Source organism: Zonotrichia albicollis, chromosome 1 (assembly GCF_047830755.1).
Source record: "Zonotrichia albicollis isolate bZonAlb1 chromosome 1, bZonAlb1.hap1, whole genome shotgun sequence".
NCBI classification, from domain to species: Eukaryota; Metazoa; Chordata; class Aves; order Passeriformes; family Passerellidae; genus Zonotrichia; species Zonotrichia albicollis.
Window position 1 is genome coordinate 22935426 of NC_133819.1, and position 25973 is coordinate 22961398.

General features: G+C 37.7%; 1 protein-coding gene across 9 annotated transcripts in view; it reads left to right on the plus strand.

Annotated features, from left to right (window-relative positions):
* The window catches only part of CDK14 (cyclin dependent kinase 14), a 343783-nt gene that overhangs the window by 115509 nt on the left and 202301 nt on the right, over window positions 1-25973 (plus strand). For all 9 annotated transcript variants that reach the window (XR_012579124.1, XM_026795414.2, XM_026795418.2 and 6 more), the window contains one exon: window positions 16516-16610. Coding sequence is in view for 8 of the 9 variants with exons in the window: in XM_026795414.2 (XP_026651215.1) it covers window positions 16516-16610 (95 nt within the window). In the remaining variant the exon portion in view is untranslated. The remainder of the gene's footprint in view (window positions 1-16515; window positions 16611-25973) is intronic.

Genomic DNA, 25973 nt, shown 5'->3' on the forward strand with positions numbered 1-25973 from the left:
ATGCTATAGGCACTGTTTTCTGGCTGAGACCATTCCTTTGGGAGACAGCACTGCTCTTTTTTCTCTTTTGTATTTTTCCATAGCCTGGAGACTGTGTTGCAAACATTGAAGTTCTTGCAGTTCAGTTTTTCAGTTTTTGCTGGGAAAGGTGGGAGATTCTTTCAGGAATTATACAGAACAGGAATACAGGCTTCATGATGGCGTCTCTTCTTCCAGCATGGGTGGTGTTACTGTTTCCAGGCTTTATGATCAATATGAAGACAGGAGCATTTCAATATTAGAACTTGACCTTTGCTGTCTTCTTCAAAGCAATGAAAATGAATATCCACATTATTTTACTTCAGAATGTTCTCCCCGAGTAAGCAATATTAAAAAAGAAACTGATAATGTGTCGCATTTTTCTGATGAGATGGAGGGGAACTGGATGGGTCAGGGACTGGTAATAGGATGTGTGACCTCCCACCTCTGACCCATTTACTGAAATATAAACAATGACAGTGGAGTCTAAAAGTCATCACTATGGGATGTTCAGCTGCAGAATCTGGAACTGTGCATTTCTGAAATTTTGAGCTCTGAGCCACTTCTCACAAACTTCCACAGCTTCTCAGCTGGCAGCAGATTTAGCTGGAGCCAAGAGGAAAAAAGTGAACTTAAAACAAAATGAATGGAGGAAGCCTTGTAAATAAGGATATTTTGGGTGTGCTAAACCCAGTGATTTATACCTGTTCTGATCTGATCGAACTTGTTTTTAGTGTGTGTTTTGTGGTGCATGTTTCAGAGTTCCCTTAATCAGTGCTGAAGTGGTATAGACCACAGTTTTCTTTCACGGTTACTTTGGGGTGTTAGGAGGGGTTTAATGCAAATAAGGATTCTATGCTCTGGGTTTTACCTTGAGGAGATGCTCAAAACTGGCACTGTCAATGATAGTTTATATACTTAACTTTTTGCTTTGGACCTCAGGTGGAAGTTTCCTAACATCCTTTATTTTTTTTTCCTCTGTAGGCAATTTAAACTGCAGGTTAGTTCTTTGAAGCCTGTCTTAGTTGTACAGCTAATTACTTTAATGTACAGGTAATTAGATCCACAGGTTTTACTTAGCCTTATTTATCAACTGGTTTTCCTGAGCAGAGCAATGAAAGAAGTCAAGAGGGTCATAGGAATGTACCATCAGCTTTGCACACAGGCTGATTTCCATCTGAAAACATTCTCCCTTCCCTCATATCTCCTAGAATTGAGAGGACAAAGTACTGTAGTACATTAAATGCAACTAATAGAGGGAAGAACAGTAAATAAAAACTTTCAAACTAAAAAGAAAAGCTTTTTACACATTTCATGTACACATTCTCACTCGTTTCCCTTTCCCCCTATTTCTCTGAAATTAAGGATGCATGCTCGCTCTTTTGTGTGCTCTGAGGTCTCAAAAAAATGTGTTTAATAATGGCAAGAACATTTTCATGCAGGCATTCACTGGATTGTGGGAAAGTTTTATTAAGAAAACAAGATGGAAACCCCAACTATATAAAACGCTATTCTCTGGACAAGATAAAAATTTGCTTTTGTTGTTTCATATCTGGTTTTCTCAGTGCAGCAGTGCCTACACTGCCTCTGCTAGGAAACTGCCAGCTCCTGAAGGGGCATCTAACTCAAAGCAAAACCCAGCAGGTTGCAGGGACCTTGACAGAAAGCTGTAAAAACTTTCCTACTTCTCTAGGTTACTTTATGTATTTCTGGTTCTAAAAGATATTTTTCAATTTGCAATTACATGTTTCTCAGAAAGTCTTGGTTATAAAGCCGACATGGTTGAAATACTGGCTTTGCATCAAGGTTTCTAACAGAATTAGCATTTGAATCACTTGAGGCCCTATTCACAAAACAGAGGACTATTTGCATAATCAAAAATGCTTTATTTTGCATGCCAGTGGAGAAGCAAAGGGTTGTAGCTGTGGCTCACAAACGAAATTCAAGTGATCGCATTGATGTGTGTCTGAATGCTGCTGTCTCTGTCTTGCTTGCACAAATTAGTACAAATCTATATAAAAGCCAAAGAATAAGTTTTGGAGCAACTTATAGTCTCCATTAAAAGTCTGATGAAGCAGGCTTTGCTTAAGTTATCAGTGTAAGGATTAGATAGGCTTCCTACTCTTCCAAATGGGGATGAAGTTTGGGGCACTTATGCTGCTGGGTTGTTGCAAGACAATGGATGCCTTTCTAAAGATATGCTCATTAAAAAGTATATGAACTTGGAAATGGCTTCTTGTGCTAAGGAGATCAAACCAAATAACCTATAAAAGTATATATCTGTGGATACTGTGTTCAAGAATTTACCACCTTTCTGTCAGATTTTTACCAGCAGCCTAAGAGGCTTATGAATGGCATTAATAATAGTCCCATCTTGCCATCAGCCCATGCGTTCACGTTTTTCATCCATTTTTATGGCTGTGGACAAGAATGTCCAAATGTTTCAATTACACGTAAATAACTCCTGATCACAGTTCAAGAGCACAAAGCACAAAGAGCACTAACCTCTCTGAGGCAATACGAAACCTTTGAACCTTAAAAAACCCCCTTAAATATCAGGAGATTTTATCCTTTTAATTTTTTCTAGACTGAATTTCTGATGTGTTGCTACTGTTGAATCAAGCTCTTAAGTGAAATTTGGATGGCAGAAATTTTAGTTCCACAAAGAAATTTGGTTATAGTTATTACAACTTCAGATTATTTAACCTTAAAAAAAAACTATGGTGTGATCTAGGCTTTTTCTTGCTAATGTATGTCATTTATTCAATATAAAATTTTTTGAGGCATTATATAGATTCAATTCATTTATTTAAAAATATACTAATTAAAAGCTAGAGGTCTAAATAAAAAAATAAAATAGTGAGGTTTAATGTAAATTTAAACTATCTTCCATGATAGGTATGCTCCTGAAAAGACAATCTGCATTTTTGAGCCTTCAATATCATACTGTACAAAGTTTTGTTCTGGTTTCTGTGTTTGTTGTTTGTTAACCTCTGGAGTAAAAATATGTCTCAGATGCATCTAGATCTGGAAACTAGACTAGAAATTCCAATTATCTCAGTTCCTAGAATTGTAGGTTTCAAAATACTCCAGAGTCTAAGTGCATCATTAATAGAAATATCTCCTTTTCTGTACATTGCTTTGGAGCAATCAGCAAAAGGTGAGTTTAGTCTGGTTCATACACCCACGTTCTTTGCAGAGTTTGCTGTTTTTCCGGTTGACTGAAGTGCATAAATTTTAAGTTGAGTTTCTCATTAATTTGTTTTAATTACAGAGGCCATTAACCTTGTAAAATCATTGACAGTTATGAATCTACATCTCTGAAAATTATGTAAACAAGTTTATAAAAGCTTCTCAAGTGAAATGAAAGCCAAACTGTATACAAGGACAAGGTTTTTTAACAGCACTTGTTAAAGCCCAACAAAATGTCATAAAAATACCTGCAGATAATCATACACTCCTTCAGGACAAAGACACTGCTGTGTTTGCTATCATGTGTAGCACTCATTGTATAGTTAACATCAAAGATACCTTCAAGATATGGACCTGCAACTGTAGTTTCTTCTTGGGTAAATGGTTCTTAATATTTTAGGTGTAGTTTATTGTGGCCAGAGAACTCTGGGAGAGGAATGTGTTTTCCTGCCTCAGACCAGGTTTGTTTTAGTGTGGAGATCTTGTCAGTTTGTTTCAAATATTATCAGGCTGTCATATATAAGCTTCCAAGCCAGCTGGGGGAGAGGCATTTGGATGGACCTCACAGAGTCTGTGATCTGTCATCACTGGGGTGCTGAGCCTAAATGAGTAAGGTTCCTGTGCCTGTTTCATTGACTGATATTTCCTTTTTTTTTTTTATTTGGGAATATTTCTGTCCTGCTTTCATAAGGCAGGTGCTATTTGAAATATTGAACCTTGTTGTGAATTTAAGGAGAATGTTTAGCCTTGTGAATGTTAGCACTTTGGCTGCCACTATTTTAATATCAGTATCTGAACTGGAATGTGCTCTTAGAGTTTTCAATGCAACCAATTCTTGATTTTTAGCTACAGCTTTCTGGCATGTGTTGGAACAGGGATTTAGTATTCCTTATTTATCAATTTCCCTTAGAGGTAAAGTTTACTGTTGAAGAATGTCTGATATAACGTACGCGCTAACTAGCCATGCTGAAGGAGGAAAAAGATTCACTGGTGCCTGTGGGTAATAGGCTTGCTTCTGTAATTCCTGTGACATTTTTTAGGTCAGAATGTGTTCCTTTGGGAGAAAAACTTGGCCGATAAAAATCTGGTGGCTTTGTTAAGTCATTCTTGATTTCCTTGGCAGGAGGTGATGAGTCAGCAACTCGCTAGTAAAGAGCTCCAAGGACTCTACAGTGCTTGGGCTGTGTTTTCCAGAGTACTAAGATGTTTTTACTTTAGTTGTAGAAACTAAAAATGTGTTTGCCCTTTTGCAGTATCTCAAAATACTGTTGCAGATAAGCTATCTTCAAGAGTTACTTGGAGAAGGATTCTTTAGAGAAAAAATAAAAACATTCCAAAGGCTTTCAGAAGCTCAGAAACTACTTCAAAGCAATCATGGCTTTGCCATATTCCTGAACCTTGGTCTTAATGTGTGTGAAATTGTTGCTTACACTGAACTTAAAACTTCAGTGCACTTGCATTGCACTGAAGAGTGTTTTGTTTGTGTTGGGCAAGCTTGTGTGGGATCAGTTGGTGAGATGATAGCGTTTCATCTTTGACCATGTGATAGTGCTACATTGATAAGGAGATTATATCCAGTAGTTTTGTGGTGTTCAGGTCCTGTACTGGCACCAGAATCGTACACTGAGTGGCCTAGTCCAGTTTGTGCTTGGTCAAATCAAATAAACAGCTGAAGTTTGGTGTTTCTCCTCGCTTGGTTTCTGCAAGCAAATAGGAGCTCATCAGGAAGAATTTCTGCTATATTGATTGAGCCACTCAATCTGATAGTATTTTATTTGCTTTGTCTTTCTAATTGAAAATGGAAGTTATAGAGAAATACAATTTAGGCATGTTGTCTTGCTTCTTCTACGTCCTTCTGCTTAAGGTGCCTAGTTTTTTTCAGTTCCATTTCTCTTTAGGAACAAAAACCTTCTTGCTTCTTGTGTTTGCTTAGCAAGTCACTTTTTTGTTTACGTATAACAATAAACAAGAAGGATTTAAAGAGACAACTAAAGAATTGTCTGTATCTCTAGGCTCATGTACTATGGGGGATGATGAACCAGGATTTAAGCTCTTGGATTTTGGCTTGTTAGCTTGTCCTGAGCCTATGAAAGTCCCTTTGTGAAACTGGCTTTTAAGGTAGCAATTTTCATTGCAGAAGTGTAAACCTCCTACTTTGCGTTTAACTTTGGTTTTGGATTTTTTTTTTTCTCATATTGACAGCATTATAAACTCCACATGCATTATCTATTCATTTTTGTTCCCTTTTCCCTTCTGCATTCCCTCTAGCCTTCTTGTTTCCCTTTCTGACATGCTCTAGCAGCCTGGAGAAGACTGCCCCTCTGAATGCTTGGCACTGTCCATATCTGGGCAGTGGTAGGGAGGAGAACTAGGAGAAATGGAGATTAAGAATAAATGTTGGTGTGAGGATTACACCAACTATCACAATGAGCTTGAAAAAAATGCAAGTTCAGGGTCATTCAAAGCAGCACCAGGGTAGAAAGCAATAGTAGCAAGAAGGGAAGGGTTGATGACTTTGTCTGGGCTCAGTCAGGAGCGTGTGGCATGGAGAATGGGAAATCTAATTGCACAGGCTGAGCATTTCCCACTATTTGTTCATTAGCAGGGTTGAAGAGGGGGGGAGCAGAAGTGGAACACAGGACTTGGAGTTGCATTCAGCCAAAATCAGGTTTGTGATTGAGATTTTGGGGAAACTTAGAAATTTTCTCCTGATGACATTGTCCTGTCTATAACTAATGTTGTACTCCAGAGTTCTTGGCTCAGACGGGGAGGATGGATTCTCTGGGATATTTTAGCTGCTAAGTACATTTTTCCATTGACTAGATGTAAACTTTGAGAAATTGGACAAATTTTCACAGAAACTAGAAAAAGCATTTCCTTGATCTGAAGTCTTACTTTTGAAGGCTCCCTTTCAATGAATGAATTGAGAACTGTTTGAAAGGAAGGTCAGCTGCATTAAAGAGCATATTTGTTCTCTAGTTCTCTCTTGGAAAAGAGCTGACCTGTTTTGACTGGAACAAACACTGTTAGACATAAATTGGAAAAGATGAGGACATTTGTTTAAAGTCTGTTAAGGCAGTAGCGTCATTTTAGAGGAATGGGTACTTTAAGAAGCAGGGCTATCAATTTTGCTACTGTCATTGTTAATTACTATGATTCTATAAAAAGAATTTTATCTGGAAAAGCAAATGGTAAATTGCTGTAATTATAATTGATGAATGACACAACAGGATGGAAGAACTGAGTATATTTTCAAGGGGGCTGGATGTTTTATATCTGTATGTAGTAGACAGACAAGCTGTTGAGTTGTTCTTTAAAAAATATTCTTACCACCTGTGGTGTTAATGGGTTATGCTTGAAGATCCTTTTAATGTGTTTTCTCACATTTGTTAGGAGTGCTTTAATTATGTCATTGCTCAGAATGGCTTCCAGTATGATTTAGATCCATAGTTTGATCCATGTCATGCATCTGCACAGGTAATTTTGAATCTGTACTTGAAAATTATGGTTATGTTTTTAGCAAAAGCAGGAGGATAGAAATCACTACCTTACCTAAACTAGGTCTCCTCTGAGCATCACTTAACTTTTGCACCCTGTCACTGTCAGCTATGGCTGTCATCTCCGCGAAGCTGAGACATTCCTTCAGCTCATCTTTTCTGTTCTGGCACCTCTCTGGCTCTCTATGAGGGCCAGCTGCTTTTTAAAGAAACATACAGGACTTGATATCTTTTGCTTAAATGAAAATTTTTGTTCTGTATAACACATATTTGCAAGTTGAACAATATCCCCAACCTTTCAAAAAGCACATGCTGCTCTAGAGAGTGCCGTGATAAGAACAGGTCTCACTGTCATTTAAATGTAAATTTGCTAAGTTTGCAGTCATACTGATTTGGATATAGTTACATTCTGAGGTGAGTAAAGCAAAAATCCTGGGACTCCAAATTTGTTTCCTCTGTATTGCTTGCACTTTGAATTCAACATTTTCAGAGTGTGCTTGCCTAGTAGATGTCCAGCAGTGTTGGCACCAAGCGGCTTTGTTGGCCATGGTAGAGCATGGCTGTCCAGTGCTGATATAGTCTTTCAACTAATTTAGTCTGGAAAAGAATTTAACCTTCACTGGGTTTTGCTGCTATAGTGTCTGCAAACTTGCTTCATCGCTATTGCTTCTTTCATGGTTGAAATTAGTTCACAAGTTACTTGATGGAATATTGCCATTTTGTAGTCTGCATGCTTAGCATATTTTTAGATGGAAAAGAAAAATAAATTACAAATGTTATTTGACATCAAAGAGATCTAGTCTGAATTAAGGTTATTTCCTGTCCTTAAACGTGTTTTAAAAATGTTCTAGATATTATTCATATATCATTCCTTCTAATGATGCTTCAGAGCCCAATAGTTCATTGTTTTGAGTTGCTTTTTAGGGCAAGTTACACAGTAACTGCACTTAATTTGCTTCATTATGACATTTTTGTTCGTTTCTTATATATATATACTCCATGTTTTTTCTCTTTTCAGTTACAGAGCACTATGCCTTATTTTCACTGTGATTGATTTTGTTTACTAAAATAGTTGTAAAAATAGTTGTTTTCTAGCTTTCTACTGAGTCTGCCTTTCTTTAACATCTAAACCACTCCACAAGAGATGCAGCAATGCTATGAGCATTCCAGCTTTATTTTCCACTTATGGGCAAAGAGGCATGTTGAGCCTCACCCACCCAGAAGAAGAAAATTGACATGATCTTTTAAAGACTCCTGTCTCGCTCCCTTTTTGAAAAATAGCAAGACATATGCCACAAGCCTTTTTTTCCTGCCGCCTGAAGTGTGTGCTGACAAATGAGTCTGCTTTTTGTGCAGTTTTTTTTTTTTTTCTGAAGGAAATGGCCCACTGAGAAATAGAGCAAAAGTAATTTTTTTCTAAAATAGCTTTTCTGTAGAATTCCTCATTTGTAACTAGTGGCTCAAGCATGCTGGTAGGCAACTGAGTTTCGTGTCAATGCAATTTAATTATTTCCTGTGATGCTTTTCTGTCTTCTGTGTACAAAAAAAATATTCATTGCAGGTACATAAGGTTAAGTGATTTCTTGTCATATTGATGCATTGGTAAAAGAGAGTAACAAAATGCTCATTGACTTAAGCAGAGCATGAGATTCAGTACTGGTACTCGGTTATTTACTCCCTCATTTGGACAATGTAATACTAATATTGCAGATATACCATTTACATCAGAGGATCTTTATTATGGTTGCAAAGTCAATCATTCAGAAGTTGTCAGAATTAAGTTTACCTGTGAAAACTTAATTTGGTCTTTCTTCTTCTACTGTTCTTAATTACACAACAGCACCATGTTTTCTCCTGCTGTGTGATCTCTGCTTGTGTCAGATGATGATCGATTAATTTAATTTAATGTTCTTGATGGGTGGCTCTAGCTATAGGCACCTACTGTGCATTACTAAAACACAGATGGCTTTGAAAATTTCTAGAATACTCGTCATTCTACTCTGACTACTTAAATATTTGTTCATCTTGTCAGCACCCCACTTGCCAAGAGTCCTTTTAAATGATGATTTTGAGATGACTTTCAAATACTTGCATAATGCTGGGTAATATCAGCGTACAGTGTTGCTTGGGGTTCTGTAATAATTGTATGCACTCTGCTGCTCTGGTAAGTGTGAATGAAGATCAAAAGTGGAAATATTCAGAAAATGAGGAACATGGTAATATTATCAGCTTGAGTGACTTAGTTATGCTTAGTCAGTGGTAAGGTAAGGGTAAAGATCAGGCTGATTTTCTTCTGACTTAGACCTCATAGAGTTTTCACATTCACTCATGAATGCGCAAGATCCTTCCACTGTATTTATTCCATCTGTAACACAAAATTAAAGACCTCAGAACAGTTAATGGATACAAGCACAAAAGTTGGCCACTGCAGGAGAAGTTGGGCTGTGAATTTGCAGGTTGTCAAAGTGAGATAAATGCAAGATGGATGTGAAGCAGCTGTGAACTGAAACTCTGGCTTGTCTCATGGTAGTGACATCAGGAATGGAGTTTGCATTGTGGCAGCCCCTGTAATTGTAGTCCATCTCTGTTTTGAGCACTTGGCCTAGCATTGTTTATTTTCATTTGGATTTTTGTGTAAGTAATGTTCCAAGTGTTTGAAAAAGCAAGAGGAGATCTGTCTTCTATTTTCTGGTGTTGCATCTCACTCCAATGTTTCAATATATTTGCTAGCTCTCCTGAACACGTCCTGCTTGAACTGAAATGTTAACTGCTACTTTGAAGGGTGCTTCTCTCTCTAGGCTGAAATTGCAGGAGAAGAGGAAAACTGCCAGATACTTTGACTGATTCCTGCTGAAAGCCATGGGAATCTTGGGTTCTTGTATGGACATCAGTGGCAAATATGTGCTAGTGTCTGCAGGCTCTTGTGTGCCTCCCCCAAAATGTGTTTGCTCACCCTGTACTCTGCATCCTGTCCCTTTTCTGTCTTGCCTATGTGCTCTTTCCACTTTCTGTATTTTTCCACCTGTGAAGGATGTTCATTTGTCCTGTAGCTTTTTTTTCTCCTTACCCAGCTGTCCTAGCTTCCACTGTGGATCACAGCCCCTCCTGCCATCTGCCCTTTTTGGTATTCCTCCTTCCTTCCACACTGTTGACAGTCAGGCTGGCCCAAAGAGACAAAAGCTTTCCAAAGCTTTAACTTAACCAAATTTAGAGTAGTTTCACAGAGATGGCAAAGTGTGTATTTCTGTTTCAAAGGCCTCTTCCCAGATTTTTAATCTCTACTTCAAAACACTGGGTTGAGGAGTTTGGGTTTTTTTCCAAAGGGAAAGTTTTTCTGTAGGTTACAGAAGTTATTACTAAAGCCTGGTTTTGAGAGATGGGAGGAACTATTTAGGTTGAAAACTTTCAAAGTAATCCTAAGGTAGATAGCTATTTATGTGAAGACAGTGTCTGAAATTCATCACAGTAACAGGGCTAAAAGCAGCCAGGGATGATTTTATAAATAGATTGTGTTATTATTCCTGGTCATGCTATGTGTGCATAAAAAAGTAATAGAAATGTTCCTACTTTCACAGGCTACCTGCATTATAGAGTTGTTTTCTGTAAACACTGCATATTTTTGGTTTACACAGTTTCTTCTTTTGAATACTGAAATGGATAGGGAAGGCAAAATATGACTGACTGCTACAAGATAGGAGTAGCATATTGTAATTGCTTTCCAAAAGAGTCTGGCTTTAATAGGATGATGTCTCATTATTTTTAACCTCCATCTGCACTTGTGTTGGAAGAGCACTGGGAACAATACACAATGCATGTATTTATATCTAGAATGTAATGAAAGAGACATTCATTTCATATGGCAGCAGTCTTCTCTATAACTGTTAGAATAATATATTGTAGTGCTTTTCAGACCTTATTTGATCAGTCCTTCCAGTGTTTTATTCCAGTTCAATAGGCAAAGAGATTTTAGCAGGTTTGTGACTTGCCTTTTGCTTAGGGGACTACAGCTGTAACAAAAAGAACCTTTGACAGTGCCTATGCATTGCTACACACCCCCTTTTTCTGTATTTCTTTTCTAAAAGCACACTACACTTTCAAGAAGGAGCAGCAAGAATAAATTTCACAAATAAAAAAAAAATATTTGTTTAAAATTTCAAGTCTCTCATGAAAGCCTGAATTGAAGCCGAGGAGGTAAGTGAAGCTAATTTTATCCATGTAGTCCCTCCAGCAAAGCAACCTACAGTTGAAGAACTACCAAGTACTTGCAAGCATGTGAAGACTGTCATTTTTTGACTTAATAAAAAACTAGAATAAAGACTATTTGTTGGATCTAGAAGAGACTTTTATGAGGGCCAAATTAGCTGTAAAGTAGGCAATTGAGCTAAGCTCATGTAATAACCCATCTAAAGTTTTCTATTCTGCTTTTTTTTTCTTTCTGTAGCTCACAAATTCTTTTGCAATTTGTTATAAAACTTCCTCCTAAAAAGTCTTCCAAGCTGAAGAGTGGCCTACCTATCTTTATTGCATTGTGTCCACTAAGATCAAATTGGAAGCTGACCAATTCTGTGTGTTTATAGGTATGCAGCTCTAAAATCAATTACTTGAGATTACATATGTGCTATAAATAATAATAATTCTGCAGAATATGTCCTGTGGTGAGAAGATGGGAAGTTTCTGGTCAGTGTGGTCTTACCTAGGATGTACAGTTTTCACTGAGTTTAATTTTGCTATGTTAGGGTTCTAGGGAAGCAAAGCTATTTGCTCATAGTAAATAATTTCAGATGGGTGAACTGGAAAACAGCAAAGTGTAGATTTGGGGACTGCATTTCTGAGGAGGAAATTACTGCATATTTATTGCTGCAAAACCAACAGAGTGCTGAATTCCTGTCTCTGTGGTAGAATTCTAAGTAACATTTTGCGCACAGAAAACCCTGCTGTGTGGGAAGTGGATGAGAAGTATATGGGACATTGTGCTCTCAGGCCAAATTTTAAAAATTGCTATGAAAGATGTTTAGATTGAAAATAAGTTGCTGGGAAAGAAGCAGAACTCTAGTTTGTGCAGGCAGTGAGACATATTTGAGTGTGTTTGTTCAGAAAACATGATTATAAGAAAAAAACCCCATGAATGTTTTCTCACTAAGGATGCCTTTCCAGGAGAGCTCAGAGGCTGATCCCAAGTGTGTATGCAAGGAAGTTGGCACTCTGACAGAGAGCACCGTTGTGTCTGCAGAGTGTGACAAGCTGCAGAATTTTAAAGATAAGTTGTTTGGCTCTGAAGCACAGCAGCTTACTTGCTTTCACAGATTTGTGTTACTGACTAGAATATGTGCTCTTTGGCGTGTCAGAAATCCAACAGGGCAGCAAAGATGCACAGTTGCTTTAACAGCATTAGAGAGGTGCAAGCTTCCAAGGTGTGCAGTCTTCAAAAGTCTCCTGATGAGAGAAATCCTCCTGGAGTGGCAGTGAGAAAGGGTGAGCACTGCATGTGAGTAGCAGCATGAGCAATAGTTAGCACTGGTGCATGGTAATCCCAGAGGACACCCCAGCTACTGGGGAAAGCAGATATTTTTATAGTTAGGTATTTTAGAAAAATGTTGAAACTGCGAAATATGAGGAAGCATCATCAGCAGTTGTATGTTATGGTGCATATGAGCAGCATGAGGCTGAGTTCTGCTGCTGCTAAGAAGAAGCTTCCAGGTCACTGAAATATTAGCCAGTTTGAAAATCATGGGTTATTCTTCTGTCTAAAGCTACAGTGGAGATTTGTGATTTTTCACAAGGTGAGAATAAAATGATACTCAGGAATTGAAAGACTGAATGGATGATCAAAGGAGCATAATTAATGTTTGAGCTTAATGTACTTACCATGTCCACAACTACTATCTTTGCTAGTGAAAGGTTCTTCCATGTGACCTGGGAGTCAATAGTAATAGTTACTTTTGTTGAATTTATCAAACAGCTGTGAAATATTACTTTATGAGATATGGGAATAGCCTTTTTCAAAACACTCCCAAGCTGAGGCTGATCTAAAAGTCACAAGGCTTTGTTAAATGGAGTGTCAGGCTTGAGCTGATGCTGTAAACCCCGCAGGGAGTGAAGAACTGATTTACTGATGCTGCTCAGGTCTTGGGTAAGACTTGGCTGCAGTCCATCTGGCTTGCCTTGCTCGTGGAGTAAGTGTACTTTAGAATCCAGCTCATCTGGGAACAGCAAAAACCTCCTTGACCAGCACAAGCGATATGGCAGCTTGCCAGGAGCTCATAATAGATGAGAGCATTCCCTTGTTGGAAGCAAAGCCTGTGATGGTTATTCAAGCAAATGCAATGTGTTTCCTTTAAGTATGCAAATATGGTTATTAGCCCTTGATGGAAAGTGTGGAGTGTTGGTACATTTAGCAACTCAGATCATGAGCTTGTGTAAAAGTCACAGAAATCATAATCTGGGATGTTGTTAATTGTTGAAGTAAATCAACAATTCGCCTTCCCTGGGTTTTACTGTTAGAATTGGCTGTGTGGGACTGTGCAAACACAGGTGACAGAAAAATCACCTGGCCATTCAAACCCATATAATACTTTGTTCAAAGTGTTTTAAAAATGAATTTTAACATTCCTTGCTGCTGTTCTTCCTCAGAACTCTTTGGAGAAATTAATTAAAAGTGCTGCCATCTGTTTATCATACATTTCATAACAAGGGTAAAAAAGGAATGCCAGTACTTTTGAAGCAGCATTGTATAATTTTGTCATTAAAAATGCATGTTATGAGTACGGTGAGTACTAGTACATTGGTTCCACTTTTGGAAAAGCATTGCAACAACAATGTACAGTTGTTGCAGTGCTTTTTCAACAACATTTTTGTCCTTTTATCTTAGAAGAAAACAACTCTTGGTGAAATCCATGGGTGATAATCACTGGGTGGAGATGGCCTTCTCTGATGGAATTATTTTGTTCTAGAAGTAACACCAGGCACAGCAGTACCTGACTTCTCACTGAGCTCCAGTAGCAGCTGCATTGGCAGCTTCAAAGGTAAAGTCAGCCTTGTCTCAAGCTGATGCTGACAGATTCTCTGGACTCCTTTTTATTCTTTTGGATGTGGATCTCTGGGTTTTGTCTTTGAATTAATGGAGTTCATCCAAAGTTCTATCCCCTTCCTGTAAAAACTTGCCCAAAAGAGGAGGTGTAGAGGTCAAAACAGCTGAAAAGCTGTTTTTCCAGAAAAAAACCCTCCGTATTATAGTTCATATTTCATTTTGTTTTTAAAGTAGTCTGTGGAAGAAGAAACAGCTTACCTGCTTCATACAACTTGTTTTTTCTCTCCTTAATTTCCTCCCTGCCCCCCATTTTTATTTCCCTCCCACTCTTTTTTTTTTTTTAAGAAAAAAAACCCAAAACAGTGTTTTCACAAGACAGGCACTCTTCTTAATGGTAAGTCCTGATAGAAGAACATGTGGGGTAATTATCTTACTTTCACCAGTTATATTTGTTTTCTCACAATATAAATTCATAGTGTAATTGGTTATTTCTGCAGTGTAAAATTCATGCAATTAAGATGATTTTGCTCTCTGTAGTATATTACCTACTGTATTTCACTTGGATTAATGGAGAAGACAGAAATTTTACCCTGCAGGTGATATTTTGTAATTCTTGTAATATATGGCAGATGCTGATTACAGAGGCTGTAAAAGGGGAGAATTGGATATTAGAGAAGATAAATAAGAGTGGGGGAGGGGACTGAAGGGAAGAGACAGTATTTGCAAAGACCTTGAGGTAAGATGCTTTCAATGTACTGTTTAAGCTTTAATGACCCTTATGGAGATTCTAGCAACAAAGTAATGGCCAATTAGAGGAGTTAAAGGCCTCAGGTGATGATCTGAACAGCAAAAGCTGACAGAGGCTATAAATACCATTGGAGTTTGATGCAGGCTCTGCTAGGAGGAAGTTTTTTTTTCACAGTGCCTGTGAATGTGTGGTTGATCAATAAGGTTTGAGGAAAGAGCTGGTGAAAACCTCAGTTACTTCGGGTGAAATTTTATTGTGGTTTCCCCAGGTTACAAGTTCTTGTTTCTGTTAGAAGGTACCTTTCAGAACAGTTATTCTTTATCTTTTTTGTGTATCCATACCTTTTTCCTGCAGCAATTTCTCATCGTTGTCTTTAAAAAACCTAACACATCCAAATCTCTGTGAGCTTTAGTTCCAAAAAATTGTCCAAGTTCTAAGATGAGCATCCCTTGAAAATTGCTTGCGGCTCTTCTTTTCTGAAAAAGGCCTCTATTTAATTTGTGGGATGTTAACAGTTTCTAGACATGCACTGATCTCAATTCTTGTTTGTAATTACAGTAGCTATTTTACAGCCCAGTGGAAACCAAATCAGAACACAGGAAAGGCTCCTCTGTGCTGGCTGTCTAAATAGCATGAGCTTTGGAGTGCAGGCTGAAGCAAACTCTTTTGAAATTTTTCTTCTCACCTCTTCATCCAGGTTGTAGGGTTACCTCATTCTTGGACAAAAAGTTTCCTTGCAGGTTTGCAGTCCTGTCTTCATGATGTCTGTGATGAAACTCACTTTGAAGCAGCTTTGTGGTATTTCCTCTTTGCTGTCTGCCTTCTGCCTGGGATGAATTCCAGAGTTTGATTCTAAGGATGCTTGTGGAGGACCACTGATGCAGCCAGATGCCATGTTGCTTTTGTGTTGCTTCCTAGAGTGATTAACTTGTCAGATTGATTTCCTAAAGACCAGAATGAGAGATGATATGTACTTACATTAATTCAAAGCCAGATGACCCCTGGAGTTACCTCAGCCTGATAGAAAACCCTGAATAGGACAGCAAGGAGTAGCAGTGCCGTGGAAGCACTGGAGTTTCCTTTCAGCACAGTAAAGGATTGAGACACACATTTGACCTTTCATTTTTTTTCTTTGACAAAAGTAGAAGGGTGAGAGAAGAAAGTTCCACATTATTCAGTTTAGAAATGTGCCACTCATTTGCATGTCTTTGTATCTATTATTTACTTGCTAGGGTGACTGATAGTCCTGCTCAGATGTGTGCATGAGATGACAAGGCACTGACAACAGAACGACATTGGTAACAACACATGGCTTGTCAGCATATATTGCTAAAATATGCCACATCTTGTGGAACATTAAATATGTAATATGGAATGAACATTAAATATGTATTAGGTTGTAAAAAAAAATTAGTGAAGGAGATTACCTGAAAGTTCACTAGATAAGTCTTTGGCTGTTCTGAGAACATGAGCTAGTACCTTTAAAAAAATAGTGAGAAAATGCAATGTATTTATTCTCAGGGGCTAATACAAATGATTCATTAAATCTCTGTTATATTTGAGAGAAGGGAGTATTATTGCTTAAAACTCTTTTCTCAGGATAGATGCTGCACTTAATTTAGACAGCAGCTCTCTTGTGTTGGTTAGGAAAGATTATGCTTTGGAAAGACATGCTTGACTTTTGTCTGAGAGAAAAAAAAAACCTTTGAGTGTAGGAGTGCTCTTGGTGTCTGGTTGCTCTGACATGAGTGATTCACTTAGAGGAGGCTGTGTAAAGGAAGAATGTCTTGCTCCAGCTCGTTTTGGCCTCAGAGTGAGGCTGAGTTTGACCAGCAAGGAGGAGAAAATAGCATTGAATGGGAAGGTGTGATCTTCAAAAACTGGATGTGTGCAAATCATGAACATAGAAGATGCTCAAGTACAACTTTTGGTTGTCAGGTTATGAAGCTCATTTAAGTCACTAAAAAAAGAGGGCAAATCAATATGTAATATCTGGATACTCTTTAAGATAACATGTATGTTTTGTTTTTCAGCTTCTCTTTTGAAAGGATTGAAACATGCAAACATTGTGCTGCTTCATGACATCATTCACACCAAGGAGACCTTGACACTTGTGTTTGAATATGTGGTGAGTAAAGCGACTGTATGTTCTAGATATGGTCCAGAGTGTATTGAATTTTATGGAAGTGCTCTCTTTACCATCAGCGATCTCTGAATCAAGCCAAAATTACCCTTTATTCAGGAGAGTGATGGCTATGAGATTTTGCTTTGTAGTGGAGTAGGCTAAAAGCTGGGTTTAACCAGATTCAGAGATGGAGAAGTGGCTGCTAGGCTCTTGAAGGGCCTTAGACTGTTGAGTTGACTTTTCAAACATACTCTGCTTCCTAGTTATAGTTTGTTTTTTTGAGCTTTTTCTTTATTGATGTGATCAGGTAACTTTAAATAGGTGAGAATAATGTAGGGAAAAAACAGGACTGAAATGCTTAACAGGTAGCTCCTTGACGAAAAGCTTATATCAAGTTTAAATTGCCTTTTTTTGTGTGATTGGCTTGTGCAGAGTGTCTTTTTATAAGTGATATCAATTAAAAAATGTCTGATGCATGCAATTTAGAATTTGGGATTTTTTTAGTTTTTCCATGACTAATGCTTAACCTATTAATTAAAACTTCAATTTACATAGTAGACAGTGTAATTGTGTTGAGAGTATTACTTTCCAAAGTACCGGCCTTGGCCTCCTAATTAATCTTTTTAGTTTTTCTAAGACAAACATATGGCATTTATGTAGAGCTACTTGAGCATTTAGCTGTAGAATTATGCAATGTACTATCATAATTAACTTCCCAGTTTTCACAGATGGGTCCAAGAACATGTAATGTAAAAGGAACAAATGACTTTAGACACTGTTAGATTTTCAATATAATATCAGTTATTGTATTATAGCCTGTAAGACACTGTTTATCAAATACAGTGATTGCTAGCATTACTCTAAATACAACAGATGAAATTATTTTGTGTGTGTCTTGCGGGCAGGCCTTAATTTTTCCATGACAATGCACACAGCATCACAGAATCCTGTCTGGAGAAGCTGCTTGTGTGTTTACATAAATGTGCTGCGCTCTGAGGGTGAGGGCATTCAGCTGCAGCAGCCTGCTGAGCATTTGATACAGTATGTATTTTTTTTACCTCAGGTATTGGAACAGTAATCAAAATTTAATTCCTTTTTTAAAATTCAGTAATTTTCCTCCTCCTGGCTTACACACTGAATTAACATAGGAAAAGCCTTGATACATTAATTTTATGTAATGGTCAGTGTATGCTTATTTGCATATCTTTACATGAATACATTTTGCAATCCCATTTATCAGCAGCTGTATTTAGCTGTATTCTTCAGAACTGGTTGAGAAATTGGATGTATAGAATACGTTTCTCCCTAAAACAGATGGATTTGCCTATTACACTAATTTCAAATTGATGGATTTTACATTTTGCTTATTACACTGATGCAAGTTTCTGGATTTTATATCCAGGAAGGTTGTTTGGACAGGTTGTTTAACAAAAGTTGTTTAAGACTGGCTCCCAGCCATGTACAGACACAGATTAAGCTTCATGCAGTGACACATTCTTCTGGATTCACTAAGCTGTTTTTCAGTGAGGAAACAGCCCTGCTGGAGGTTGCACCTTTTGGTTCCAATGGTGTTTGGTAGCTATTGAGGCTGTTTGAGAATCTGATTTAGTAATGGTTTCTAGCAACTGATCCAAGTAATATTTTAGTGTTTAGGCTGGTAGGCAGTCTCTCAAGGTGCTGCTGCGGAAGAAAGGAAGGATGCTTTAGCCTCTCCAAACAGCATAAAGACTGTATAATAATGACATTGTAACATGCCCCTGTGCCTTGAGATGACAGAATTTATTTTAAAAAGTCTGTTTTCATTGTTTGGTAATGTAAAGTTACAGTCTGATCAAGCAGTGAATGCTATCTGATAATGCTTCAGAATGACCACATAACCTGAAATGAATTCTTGTGGGTGTGCATGATACAGGCTTTAATTGCATGATTGCAAGGATCTCGTTTGTTCCTTTGGTTATAAAGCTTCCACTCAATGCATGGTGTAATTGTGCAGAGGCAAAAATTACAGTTGCCCATTTAAAAGTACAAATTTTGGCTGGTAGAGTATGCAATCTAGCTGTGTAATTGGTATTACTGAGCTCTGTATCTGTAATGTCTGGTTTGTTGTTATTTTAACACCTGTATGTGGTTTAGCTAAATCATATGAGTAATTTGCACTGAAAGAGGTCAAAATGTTCATGTGATTAAAATTACATGGTGATGTATGTTTTTGAATGACTGAATCCTAACCTAAAAGGGATTGAATTTGATTTATTTCATAAAGGGATATCATGGAACTGATACACTATTGCCATTGATTACTACTGACCCTTTCAAACATTATAAAAGACATCTGAGTGAGTTATTTTGACTAATTTAGGAATGAACAGTTAGTGATCCGAGAGTTCTCAGAAAATGGAAACTTTGGGTTGCTAGGCTGGAGATGATTCCTTGGGGAAAATAATACTGGTGAAATGTCTGAGGTTAACAGATGGTGTTTGGTTTCAGCATTGACCCTGAAAGAGTAGAATGAAATTTAATTTCATGTAGCAGCACCTTAAATTCCAAAATGCATTATGGTAGTAAGTTAAATGCTGAAAGCAGAATAGCCTCTGAAAGGCAACATGGCAGTCATTAAAATCTGAGTCCCTGAAATAAGTTTTCTTTTAAATATGTATGTCTGTCATGTGAAAACACGACAGAGTTTTTTACCTTTAACCTTGGTGGTCTGCAAAGCCAAGAAAAGTGAATCTTTAAAAATTCTGTCTGATAGTTGAAGACTGGGAGATATTTATTCTCCATACCAACATTTTGGTGCTGACTGTGGAGCTGTACATTTATGTTGGAGAAAGGGATCTTATTCTTTTTCAATGAAAGAACTTAGTAGAAAATAGTTTAGAATACAGTACCTTGTTACTAAGGGCATATGTTAACTCTTACATCAGCATATTGCGAAGCCTGCTTAGAGCTCAGTTTTATCACTGGGTGCCTGAGAGAAATTATTAAATGGGGAGTTTTCAGAATAAACTGCTTGGAATTTCTTCTACAAAACCTGAATGGCTGATAGTCTTTCATGTATAAACGGTAAAGAAAATTATTTCTGTATGGTTAACTGGGATGTGCTAAGCAAGACCTGAAAGATTTTGACACACTTTGCATCTGCTGAGACTGAAGTGACTTCCCAAAGTAAAAGGTCAGTTCAGCTTCACAGTTCAGTGGTGGTGTACGACTGCTCACAAAGGTTTTGTTCCCTTCCTCACCAGGCTCTGGTTGGGTGTTAGTTTAGGTTATCTTAAGGGGATGGTGGCTTTAGTGCCAGTGTCACTGGTGTGGCCAGCTTTGCCCAAGGAGGTGGTGGATTTAATTGGTGACATGTCTGAAGATGGCTTCACATCTGTTTGCTCTAAAATGATCATTAGCTGCTGCCGTTTGCTGCTTCACTTGTTTATTTAGAAGGAAGATGACTGAATTTAGAAACCTATAATTGCTGAAAGGCAATCCTAAGCAAAACATATTTGCTACAGGCTTGGTAGAATGATAATGAGGTTTTTAGTATTATGCATAATTATGTAAGTATATTATTATCAATAAATGAACCAGCAGCTCGTCCTATTCCTAGCATGTAGAAGTGAGCTTGTATAGCAATACTTTGCATCATGCTTTCAATATTTATGAACTAGGTTTGCAACAAGAACAGATACTTATAATTGGAAGGATGAGTAATGAGCAATATTATGTCTGCCTCAACAGTAAAAAAGCTCCAGAGTAATCTAATAATATAATTTAAACCCAAGCATTTTCAATTGCCTTGCCTATTTTAATATTTGTGTATGTTTTTGCTTCTAAAAATTCCTTTCCATTAAAGAAGAACATTTAATTTTCATTGCTTCATTACAACAGCTAAAATAGGTTGTTATACAATGAGTTTACTTAATAGAGTTAATTAGTTACATTTCCCTGCCATTTCCTGTAACAAAAAATAGGTGTTTCTCATTTTAAAGCTTATTGGAAGTTGCCTTTATCAGAATTAAGAATTACACAGCTGGGATTTTTAATTTGTCTTGGGACAAATTTGTCTTACATAATACTTAGAAAGTATAATGTAAGAAAATGGGCAAAATTAATCATCTGCAAGGATCAAAAATTTTTCCATTGAAAAATTTCAATTTCTTGTAACTTTTGATAATTTGGATTGAAGACTACTATTGTTTTTCCATTTTTATTTATTTTATTAGGGAGCAAGTGTTGAAACCAAAGGTATGATGGCATTGATTGTTTGTGAAACCAAACTAAAAAAGCCACTTTTTTTTTTTTTTTTTTTTTTTTTTTAGTGGGTGAGAGAACAGGGAAAATCAGTAGTATCCCAGAGCTGCTTTTGAGCTGTTCTCACGAGGATCCTTTAGTGATGTGTAATACCTAGGGAGAAACTGGGCACAAGAAGGAAGGAGGAGTCTCCTAATCCTTGACTTCAAGTGAATCTTATTTGGAGCCTGAATTACATGATTTTGGTGTGAAAGTGAAATGAGGGGTGATTTTCTTCCCCTTTGAAATCAAGGTGCCTGTCCAGCTATGGTCAGCAAGACCTGAAAGCTGGGGAAGCTCAGCAAAAGCCAGGTGCCCTTGCTTGCTGTGAACGTGCTCGTCCTCCCTGGCAAGGAGCAGCCACCCAGGGCTCCACCATGGCAGCAGCTGAATTTAGGAATTTCTGTTTACCTTGACCAGAGAAGGAGCTGCTCCCCTGTAGTTTAACCCTGACTTGTGCCCCAGGCTTGCCATAAGTTGTATTGCTTAAATTGCAGTAAAAAAGATGACAGATCAAGGCTGAGGGTAAACAGAGAGAAAGGAAATCCTGTGCTATTGAGAAGAGGCAGTAAGGGAATAGTGCTCTTGGGAAAAGCCTTGTTTTTCAAGTTTTAATGAGCAGATCAGAGACGGGTGCTGCTGATGTCCAAATATAGGTTGGAGATGCAAACAAAATAGGCTTCAGGAGGGAGGGATTGAGGTGGGATTTCAGAAGGAAAGTGTTTAGTGCTTTGCTGAGAGGTTAAGGTTCTGCCAGACATGCGAATTGGTAGGAAAGTAATGAAAAATTTATTTAAATAAAAATACTCCTACAAGGCTAAGAAGTTTGCATATGTCTAGCAAGGGCAGATGTTACTCATGCAATATTCTTGAGCACGTGGTGTAACTCTTGGGGGTGGTGCTGTGCAGGGCCAGGTGTTGGACTTGATGGTCCTCATGGGTTTCTTCCAACTCAGCCTGTTCTGTGATTCTGTGATCCCGTCTTTGCTGGATTTCAACATGTTGTGTAGACTTCATATGGAGGGCACATGCTGATCAATAGATGTATTAATAAAATTAATCAAGATTTACAATCCAGCAGGCTGGAAGGCTGTATGTATCTGAATAATCAATTTTTGTACAATTTATTAACAGTTGGTAAATATTGGTTAGATTTGTGGTGTGCTGTGCATCATTTAATAATTAGCATCTATTGATTATTCTTCTTTTTATTAAGTATTAACACTTGCATTCAATGTAAGTATTAAAAAAACCCCCAAAATAATACACACAACAAAATCAGAGCATAGGAAACATCAAGAGTTGAGCTGACAGATGAAATACTGGAAATCCCATGAGATATTCTGCTTTCTGACAGATCCCAATTAGTTTTTTCCTAAATTACAGATAAAAGTGCAAGTGTCACTGCAGTCCCTCAAAAACACACACATGTAGTGAGATACATGTGCATGGGAGACATGCCAGCAATGAAACTCTACTTGATCCAGGTAAGGCCACCATCCTAAAGGGTAAATTTGTAAACACAAGAAAGACATGAATCAGCTGGAGACCTGAGGGGGAAAAAGACAGGCATGAGTAAACATCGAGACTAAAGCCTTCTAAAGAAAAGTCAAAGTAAGTAGGGCTCTTAAGAGTTGGGGATAAAAAAAGGTTGAGACGTTTACAACCTTTAAATATATCATGGAGAAAGTCAGTGACCTATTTCTATGTGAATGGTTAAGAGGATGAAAAAGAAAATCTGAAATTACAGTAAGGAAGAAAGAGATTAAACTCAAGGAATGGCCTTTTCATGCTAACAATAATAAAGCACTTCAGAAGCTACTATGGGGTGAAGGTTTGTCTAATACTGCCAGTTTTTAAAGAACAATTCAGGCAAATAATCAACAGAATTCTGTCATTGATAATAGATAGAGGTAAGATTTTTTTAAAGTCCTTTCTATATTTATCTTTCTGCATCATAACTTTCATCAGCAAAATAATCATACCTTTAGTCTTTGAATGAAGTTAATATGCCGTTGCTTTCCTGTGTCAGGAACCAAAGAAAAAATATACCAGTTTAATTTACTACTTTAAAGTTTTAAAAAACAAATTCTTCTAGTTATGTGGGTTTTTTTTTGTTAGTGCATATGAGGTTTTTTGTTGGACTCTTTAATAATTATTACTATGTTATAGATTTATACACAGCTCTGTCATCAGTAGTTCTGGTGGCATCCCACATATTCCTTATCTTTTTATTTCTGTCATAAACTGGCATTCCCTAGTTCCCTCTGTGTGGCTACAATTGAATTATCCATGGTCAGTGCCATGCCAATATTAATATGGATACTTGACTAGTGTGGCTATATGTGGATTTTCAGCCTCCCTCCTATGTATGAGTTCTGCTTCCATGGTCCTGGAGCAAGCACTCTCACCAGGAGCTTATGGGTATCTTCCATGCTCTAACAAGAAACTTTCTTGTATCTTCAAATTTTTATTATATTTATTTTTGGTTGTTTGTTTGTTATATGTGCATATCGTGGTCCGTGTGGTGGAAGCTCATTGACATAACAAATTAGAGAAAAATTGCACATGCCCATCCTTGTGGCCACATGTGTTACAGCTTGCAAAAATTGTCCCAACTCTGTTCATTTTGAAGTCTCCAAGTCCATCACAGTTTGCACAAGGAGATTATTTGGTGCTAGGTTTTGATCGCACTAAACAGGAATTCCTACTTATTTTTGCAATGTCATTGTTTTGTTCAGATAATCTCACTAAATTAAGTTAGTTTTGTCTCCTTAACCTGATTTACTAAGAACACAAAGCTGATAGAATTATTAAGGTGGACAGACAAAAAGAGGAGAATAAACTGGCATCTTTAGAAAACTGTATTTTGTTGAAGAGCTTTTAGTTCAGAAATTCTCTCCTTAGTGGTGTGTGTTTCACTTGTCAGTAAGGAACCAGATTATTCTCTGTGGAATGAACAGAGGCTTTGTATCCATAAATAAATTTATCTTTTCTAACAACAGCCAAAAATCAGACAACTGTGTATCCCTTTTTCTCTCTTGGATATTCAGATATGTTTCTATCTGTATTATGTACTCCCCCACCACCTAGTCTCCTTTTCTATATAGTATTGTTCATGTATTTTGAAGTATGCTTATCTTTCTTGACAGTATGAGAGAAATCCAAGGCACTAAAAACATCTGTTAGCAGAATTGTTTTCTTTATTAGTGCCTTGTGGGGCAGTTTTTTCTTCCTTGATTCCCTAATATAGATCTTTCCCCTGCTGCTCAGCCCAGCTGGTGCTGCTGCCTGCTGCTGTTTTGCTTAGGTATCACCCAGAGATACCTTGTAGGGTATTTTTTGTTAGCATGGGTAACGCTGTGTCATCTCATGGAGGGAAAGGATTGAATTACAGAAAGCCACAGAAATACATGAAAATAAAAGTCTATGACATTTTTGAAGATGTCAGTGACATGAAATAAGTTTAAACTGTGGCACAGTAATCTGCAGAGTGCTTAGGTTGGAGGATACGCGCCATTTAAAAGGAATTAGCTTTTTTTGTTCTCCTGTCACTTTAAATATTCCTGGTGCCCATCCTTTTATTGGTAAATTATATTATCAGTTTAGGAATTTGTTGGTGACAAAAGGGGAAGTATTTTAGTCGGGAAAGCTGCTAGGGCATAAAAAATGTGTGCTGTCCTTTGAGCAGAGAGGAATGGCTCACAAGAGCCTGGCTGCCTCAGTGGAGCAGCACAATCTGTCTGCTGCACGACGGCATCGCCGGCAGCCAAATCCTCCCGGTTTTGTTTTAATGGGAGGGCTCTTACACATTGCTGGTTCTACATGATGGGAATGAGGTTGGAAGTGCTTCCTGTTCCATTCACAAGCCCCGGGCTCTCCGTGCATTTCAGCTTCAAAAATGACAGCTGAAACCAATTAGGCAGAATTATGGGATGCCTAAGTCACATGGAGATTTATCATGACTGAGGAAGAGGAGGGAAACAGAATGTATAGCATGGGAAGTAGAAGCGACTAATTTAATTAGAAGAGAGTGACAGTCACGTTATTATTATGGAGAAGGGTGGGCAAAGTAGAGATCATTTCATGTCACCAGCTATGCCTTGAAAGGAAACGTCCCAGCCTTTGTCTGAATACGTTTGTGCTTGGTAGCAGAGTCTGATTTCTGAGCAGGAATAGCTGAGCAAAACAGTTGATGTCAAAGTGAAGCACAGAGCATACCTGAGGACATTTCTAGTTTGTGGTTTCCTCATCTATTCATAATTAGAATTCCATCAAGAGGAGAAGGGAAGGATCATCAACATGTGTCTTTTTTTTGCATACTGTCTCTTTTCCAGACCTAGGATGCAATGCATATAAACCTTGCTTCAGCTGTATAAACATCAGCCAGAATTCTTTTCCCTTCAGCAGATGCTTATACCCAGTATGCTCACAAACATAAACCCATGTGTGTCTGCTTATAAACCAGAGTCTTGCTGAATAAAAATGACCTTCATACAATTATACACTGCCCCAAGTCTAAATCAAAATCCCAATTAATTTCTTCATGTGAGTCTGGAAGACAATATTCCATAAAGAAATCATAATTTTTGTGGAGTGGTCAGGGTAGTTGATGGTATGAGGAGAAAATGAGTGGAAAATATTACAGAGAGAGTCTGAGCAAGTGTGCATTTTCTTTTTATCCTTTTTTTTTTTAATTCTTGTACGACTTTGTTGATTTTTGTTTAGACTATGAGCAGGTATGTTGGAAAAGTAACTTAATCTCTCTGTCATGTTCAGGTACCTGTAGGAGTTGTGATACTTCTCTCTATCACAGGGAGGAAAATATTTGCAATTAATTTAAGTTTGGGTCAAAAATGAGCTTTGGGTGATGTGCTTCTATATTTAGTTTGGAAACAAGACAAGGTGAACCAGCATTGCCCCTATCCTAGGAAGCACTGTGCAGTCTCTGCTCTATCTAGAAATTGTTCCATCCACCCCAGGAAGGGTCATGGGCCTCTAAATGGAGGCCTTGTTACTGGAGATGTGCACTGAGGAAAGGGTTTGTGCTTTTGTGTGCTGAGAGAAGATAAAAGGCCAATCAAG